This window comes from Zea mays, chromosome 1, assembly GCF_902167145.1.
Source record: "Zea mays cultivar B73 chromosome 1, Zm-B73-REFERENCE-NAM-5.0, whole genome shotgun sequence".
NCBI lineage: Eukaryota > Viridiplantae > Streptophyta > Magnoliopsida > Poales > Poaceae > Zea > Zea mays.
In genome coordinates, this window is record NC_050096.1 from 14,959,998 (window position 1) to 14,967,853 (window position 7,856).

Sequence of the window (7,856 nt, forward strand, 5' to 3'; positions counted from 1 at the left end):
CATACCATTGGCAGATTTAAATCTTAAGGACATAAACTTTTGCTAGCTTTTCTTAGTGCGCTTTCCCATCAAAGGCACGTGACACAAAAGTTGCACTATAATGCTATGGTCAGTGAGAGAGTACCTACCTTCTGGTCCACAATATGTGTTTAACAAATTCATCATGGTAACTTTGAAATTTTAAAAAAAATATGTACAATGTCAAGCTTACAACAGCAGTAACAACAACAAAGACCTCAAGTTTCAAGCAAATTTTGGTACGCTAAAGTTGAAACCTAATAGAAGACACAAGTCAATGTTTAGACACTATTTTTCATGCACTTCTAATCAAGGATAAATTTGTGTATATATTTCATACTTCTAAATCTCCTTTTATTCCTATTCAATGCTAAATCTTTCAGTACATTCCATATTTTAAAATCTCTTTTTTTTTGTCTCTTCTCATATTATGTTTGGTCTTTTTCTACCTTTCTTACCATTAATATCGCGTCTTAAGATCTAACTATTCATTGATGTCTCTAAAGGTCTTCGTCGGACATATTCAAACAATCTCAATCAATATTGGACAAACTTTTTTTAATTGATGCTATCTCTAACCTATCATGTATATCATAATTTAGGACTTGGTTGCTTTTTATGACCATAAATGCAACGTAAAATATGTACTTTCACAATACTTATCTGTCGTCTTTTTTAGACCAACATTCTACCAATAACAGGTCTAATCATTATTCTATAAATTTTGTCTTTTAGTTTTTATGGTATACTCTTGTCATATAGAAAATTTGGTGTCACTTCATCCTTCCTACTTTGATTTGATTTTATGGCTAACATAACTATAAAAAAAAGAGATGACAATGAGATTTCAACGGATCCACCATGGACGCATCATCCTAAAAAAAAGGAAATGTGTAAGAAGATAACTCTTAAGCATAAATCCAGAGTATGCAATTGGAAAATATTTAATTACATCCTTGTCTATGTATAAAAAAGAAAACAAAAGCTAAAATGAACCCTGAAGGTTTCTAATCTGAAGACATCAGATTGCCTTCACAATTTTAAGCTACTTCCAAGTCCTTAAAATGACCTTGGCAATGAATTGAACAACATATGGTGAAAGTAATTCTGTAAGTGGTTTGTTCCACAGGCATAAGATACGGAACAAATCTAAAATCTGGCTTGGAAAGTTGTAGGTTGTGACCTGACTATAATTTGGACACGTTGGCATGTTTATCTAATCCTGGTACCTGTCAAGTAATATGGAAAAAAAAAGGCAGTCAGCCAAACCGTTCAGCTGAACTTTACAACACCTGCAATACAATTATAAAAACACTGTGTAACACACATTAGTGGCATAAACTCCGAGGATAATGCCATAGTAGATTTCTTTTTTAAGATAATTAGCATGTCGTTTCAGATCTCAATTTCACATAGCAAAAAATATCTGGCAGGGTGTCATGGATGTCAACAACACTGACTTTCGAACTAATTTGGTTAATCAACAAAAATTAAGTTTACAACAATACAACCAACAAAATTTAAGTTTACAAAAATACATATGTCATGATTAGTTGACTGTCTTAACAAGCTAACATGTAAAGCACGCATCTGTACACACTATCACACAATAACAGAAATACAGTACAGGTCTATTATTCAAAATGACACAAAACACGAGATCTGTTACAGTACATTATGATTCAGGATAAGCATGAAACCGTACTCATTGTTGAAGTTGAACAATTATATAAAAATGTGAAGATTTCAGGGAAAATCTAGTCATTGTTAAAGTTGAATGATGATATAAAACTGTAAATATTTCAGGACATGCTGAAAAATCTCACAATTATACCAGTCACTGTCGATTCATTGGCATCATCATGGCTGATACGGATATTGCTTCTCTGTGTGTTGCCACTTAATATCATACAGCTCCATGCGTCCTCATCCACTCATACACTTGTGGACACAGATGTTAGATCAGTCAATTCACGCGGAAAGAATGCAGTATCCGTGTACACACTCCTACAAACAAAATATGCAGAAAAGTGCGAGAAATGGGATCAATTGCGATGTCACAATTGAAGCAAAATGCACTTCTACTGTTCTACATGTCTGGCCTGACCACGTTTTTGAATCCGTGTATGGAATGCAAAAAAGAATGATCCTGTCCAGCACAAGTAGGTTGACCCAACTAACATACCACCCTTGATAGTCAATCCCTGGAATGTGAGCAGCGATAGCAGAAACTTCTGAAATACTGACAGAATCAATGGATATATATATTAATACAAAAAATAAAGCAAAACTTATAAGAATATACAGTACCACCACAGAACATTTAAACTGAGCACACGACTTATTAGTTATCTGTCAGTATCACAACATTAACGAACTGAACCTACAACTTAGGTACATTTTGTACTGCCATTAGTGTTTCCAGATGATCCATGATGGCAATTCTCGGCGCTGCAGTAGGAGGAAAGGTACATTCATTGGGTGGTTGGTGTAGTCATCTTAAGACTCACAACCTGCAGGTGTTAATGTTTTCAAATCTCGCAATATCCAGACAAAATACCCAATCAACCTGTCATTACTGGGATAGGTAAATGTGGTCTTCACTGGAGAGACATCGCTGGCAGTCCAGTTTTTCAGGACAGGTGGGGCTGGTGTTACTGAGCATGAATGCAGACAATCATTGATTCAAATATATCACGATTTCTTTTCTGGGATAAATCATTTGAAGTGTTAAGCTACATAGTATAAACATGATTGGAGATATTTGACAGAACAATGAATCAAGCTTTCTCCATTGAGCCTCAGGCAACTACTTCCAACTTTGAGGCAACTACTTCCAACTTTGACGCCATTCAGATATATCTACTTCATTGGATTTTGCAGCCCCCTGAATCTGGCCCTCGCCGGACATTTCCATAGGCAGAAAGTTCAACAAGATCCATGTCCCGTCCTGCCAATATCAGATAGGGTTATTCAGTAAGCTGAGAAACTGAATCGCTGATGCTCCTCTAAAATAAAGACTGTTTTACAACAGATATTATTTACCTGAAACCCTACAGTATGCACTCTTCTGTATGAGCTCAGATTTGGATATCTCAGTCTTGTTGCCTTTAGATCGATTCACCGTAGCCTGCAAGCATAAATCTCTACATCAGTCATCTGCTGTGGTTTTCTGACTTCTAAAAATAAATAGGTCCATCACACTAGTCATACATACTGCTTGCCACACTTTTCCCAGCAAGATATGACACCGGTGTGTTTCAACCACACACGATTTAATTTACTACCATGGTAAATCACTAGCCAGTTGCCTTGGACTGCAACGGACTTCTGGTAAAATGGTTTTTAACAACATAAGCTCTAGCAATCTTCTCTTTACCAGAATTTCACATGTACAATTAAGCCACAAACAAACTGAATAGGTAAAAAAGTGGAAGTCATCTATGCTTTATGTGGCACACGCTATACACAGATCATTCCTTGCGTAGATCCTCACGTAGAACCAACAATCACCACCCACTATGCTTTCTTATAGATGTAAAGATAATTGGAATAGCTATTTTAATCTTTCAAATTTTGCCCAAGGCTCAATTCCATCCAACAACTAATAAAAATGGCTGTTTTAGCCCTCAAATTTTGTATGGGCTCAATTTCACTCTCCAACCATTAAAATGACTGTTTTAGTCCTCAAACTTTTAATTTTGGGATCATCTCGTCCCTTGTCATACATGGCAGCCATGTTGTCGTGCCTTAGGATTTTATGATGACAATGCAGAAACACCATGTCCTAGTCCCTATTAATTCCCTTGAACATGCACCAAACCAAAATCCCACTGGCCCAATTTGTCACCCAAGCCCATCTCATGCCCTTGCCTCCAAAAATATTCGTCGCCAAAAGTTGTCACCATGCTTGAACGGTTACTTAAATAAGTATTACCCCTCTGTTCACAAATATATGACGTCGTTGACTTTTTCCAAAACTTCAATCACTCGTCTTATTAAACAACCATGAGTTATCATTTATTTTGTTGTGATTTGTTTTATCACTTAAGGTTGTTTGAGTGTGAATTAAACATTTACATTTTTAATAAATATTTTGAATAATACGAGTGATTTAAAATTTGAGGGGAAAAGTCAACGGTGTCATATATTTGTGAATGGAGGGGTACAAATGAGATGGAGGTCGGTATTGGATTAAGATGCCCCTATGGCATGTACCTAATCTTATATTCCTATCAGACAGGCTCAGACACGGGAAGGAGGTTCTTGGCGTGCTCCCAAGTCAAGGAGTCTTTTGGTTTCAACTATTGATAGACCAAGATTGGTTTTGTAGAGTGTAGAGACCCATTGAAGACAAGTTATCTATCGAACGAAGCTTGGAAGAGTTTATCCACATTAAGTTGCACAATGCGAATGATATGTATGCTAACGAAAATAAAAGAGTAAAATGCACAACCAGTCCAAACTTGCCTCAAGGTGCCATCTAGGTCTGCAAATTTTCAAAATGCACATCAAGGTACTTACTCTTACTAATTGTGTCATGTGAGGTCCCAGACACTCTAACTTGAGCTAATTCAGCTATGTCGCATGCTGATTGCACAATGACATGGCACCGACATGAGTCCCACATGCTAGCCTCATCCCTTATCTCCCTATATGTGGGCCCACATCTCGGAGCAATGTTAACATGCAACAGACTAAATAGGGAAGGGTAAAAGCGGCATTTTGCTTGTGTCTACATAGCCATCATGAAAACCTATGGGTCTTCAAGTGTGGCAACATGGCGTGCCATGTAGAATTTAGAACGAGATTTATCACAAAATTAAAAGTTTGAGGACCAAAATGGTTATTTTCATAGTTGAAGAACAGAACTAAGCCCTAAATTTGAGAACCAAAACAGCCATTTTCATAGTTGAGGGAGGATACCGAGCCTCAGGCAAAAGCTGGGGAAGACGAAAATAGCTATTTTGTCTAAAGATAACCATGCTCCCTTAACAAAGTATTGGGTAGAGTATGGGAAGCTTTTGTTCTCGCTTATCTCATTTGTACGTTTTTCATGAGTAAAATACGATTCTGGTCCTTAAACTTGACGGGTTATGTCATCCTGGCTCAAACTTTTAAAGTATGTCTCTTAAAGAATTAATCTTAAAGGATTACACGATGTTCGGGTCTCTGTTATGTCCAAAACAGATTGAAACAGATCCGGTAGGTCTTTCCCTTCTTCCTCAGGTCAATGTTGCTATGGCCCACATGTCACTTGCTTGCATTGCACTGGCGACATGAACCCAGGTACGTCCCACCGATGTACGGTATGCTCTGCCTCGATGTGGCAACGGCGTTCACGACGGAGCATGCGCTCTTCTTTTCCACTCCACTAGGCCCATGGGCCTGGAGGGCTACTACCACTGCCTCCTCAACTATCTCGTCGACCTCTGTGTCCCCGTTGTCGTCCTCGAGGCGCGCTCTTGCCCAGTAGCTTCCCCTCGGACCTTGCCTCCAACGTCATCGTCACGCTGCAGGGCTCTAGTTCTACTAGACGACGTCACATTGTACAGGCCCATGCTCTCCGCGGGATGCGCCCGTGATGCCGACGACCACGTCAAGTGGCGTGTGCGCTATGTAGGACGGTAGGAGCGCGCCAAGCAGCTCACCGCTTCCCAGCCCTTCGCGCTCGTCTTCCTCACGTTCCTATACGAATACATGTGTCAGGACGGGCGCAATGCCGTCTTGCTTATGAGGACCATGTCAGCGCCGCCATACGCAGACACCGTCTACCACTGCTCAACATTCTCAGTGCGTTGCAGCCGCAGGGCCCTAGGTCGCCGCCACGGCACTAACAAAGATATCGTGCTCAATGGCCTTGAACGTGGCGATGGCGTCACCCGCCGGCCCGATCACCCCATCATCGGGCGTCGTGGAGGGGAGGAATGTCGTCGGCTAGAGAACAGTGTGTCTGCCCGCGCCAGCGTCCATGGTCGGCGCCACCATGTTTGGCGCCTTCGTGGCCTCCTTCACGGGCGTCGTGATCTGGGCGTTGGCGCACCGTGCAAGGGCCATGAAGCGGTAGACCGCACTGGTATGGGCTCCTTTGGGATGGACCGAAACCAGAAGGCCTTCTTGCATGGGCTCCCAGTGCTCAAGGACCATGGCGTCCGCGCCGACACGCACCTCGATGCCATGGCCACAGAAGCTGCTGCAGCGGCAGGGTGGCGATCCCTGCGCTGGACAGGCCAGCACCCAGGCCTTCTTGCCGTCTTTGGCGGTGCTCTTGATGATCTTCCGCTCGCGTACTATGCATGGGTTGCTTCTTCTTCACCGCCAGCAACCCCATGATCATCTGGTGTTGCTTCTCTCTGCCTGTTTCTTTTGCCTCTTTAACATCCATGGAGAAGAGGAAGAGGTACCTTATCTGTTTCGATCTGTTTTGGATGTAACAGAGACCCGAACAACGATTAAAGAGGCATATTTTAAAAGTTTATGGACCGAGATAACACAGTCACACAAGTTTAAGAACCGAAATTGTATTTTACTCCCAACGGAGTGATTCTCAAAACAACAACGATGGGAAGACTTCGTACAGAAGAATAAACATGATGTACCTGCAAAACTTGGCAATTCTCCAATGTGCTCTTCCCGCCCTGTCAATTTAACAGGGTCAGTGATTTTCTGATACAACAGCACAAAAAAACTCAGCGTATATACTACCTCCGCTCTCAAATATTTGCCGTCCACTAGTTCATTTTTGAACTAAAACGCGACATCTGAAAAATAACGGAGGGAATACCATCTAAAAGCACTAAAATTTGGAAGAACATATATTAGTGTCTTATCGAGGTCCAGGAACCGCTGGGTTCCCAGGGTTTTGCATCAATCTCCACAAAAAATAATAGACTAATAGCAAGGGGAAGCGTCGGAACTCGGAACAAGTGATTTGGGATTGTCGTTGGAATCAGGGACCTTGGAGTAGGGGACGATGTGGTCGTAGTCGTGGCAAAGGCAGCCGGGGCAACCCACGAGCTTGCGGAAGACGATGTTGCCGAGCGCATCGCGGCGCCACCTCTCCGGGTCACGTCCGGGCAGCCGCTCCGCCTTCTCCCAGCACTGCTGTTTCACCGCATAGGAGAAGCTCCGGGGCTCCGACGCGGACGGCGGCGGCGCCGTCAGCAGCAGCTCGTCCAGGTCGGTGGCAACTGCGGCAGCGGCGGCGGTTGTGGAGTCGAACGAGCGTGGGGAACTCGGGCGAGCCGTGGCGCCGAAGGATTGCGGCGGCGGTTGCCGGTCACTTCGGCGCCGGCGCATCGGCTTCCGTCCCACCATTGCTCTTTGGTAGTCGCCGATGAGATGAGCCGCTCGGGGGTGCCTTGCGGATATACATGTTACCCATCTGGCTGCCCGTGACCGACCCACCAAAGCCCGACCCAAACCTGGCATGGGCCGAAAGCCGTATGTCACGTTTGTTTCGGCTTTTTCTGACGAACCATTTTGATAATCTAACTATATGAGGAAATTTTAATTATTATGAGAATTACGTGCGAAGTAAGATAAAGACATTCATAAAGTTTATGGTCTAAAAAGTGACAGGATCCTACTATCATGACGGCTTGATCGTTGATTTTGGACAATTTTTACCGAAGTGATTCTCATATAAGCATGCTGAAAAATTAGGTGTTTGTCAGTCCACAGCAGCTTTTGATGGTCAGAATCAGAAAAAAAAGTTGAAACAAATAGGCACGTAGGCTCGTGCTAGTTCGGTACGAGGCTCATGCCATACTTAGGCCACAAAAAAGGCATGTGGTGCCAGCACGAACATGGTTTGTGTAGAAATATTTGCAATTTCG

At 42.5% G+C, this 7,856-nt stretch overlaps 1 protein-coding gene across 1 annotated transcript; it reads right to left on the reverse strand.

The window, feature by feature from the left end:
* Positions 1-2,700: 2,700 nt before the first annotated feature.
* LOC100382155 (HNH endonuclease) lies at positions 2,701-7,345 on the reverse strand. The gene is made up of 4 exons (NM_001174915.1): positions 6,976-7,345; positions 6,618-6,656; positions 3,064-3,148; positions 2,701-2,968 (listed from the first exon to the last, which is right to left on the reverse strand). Exons 1-4 carry the CDS (start codon positions 7,333-7,335, stop codon positions 2,886-2,888), a joined length of 567 nt encoding a protein of 188 aa, NP_001168386.1. The 5' UTR covers positions 7,336-7,345; the 3' UTR covers positions 2,701-2,885.
* Positions 7,346-7,856: the final 511 nt, after the last annotated feature.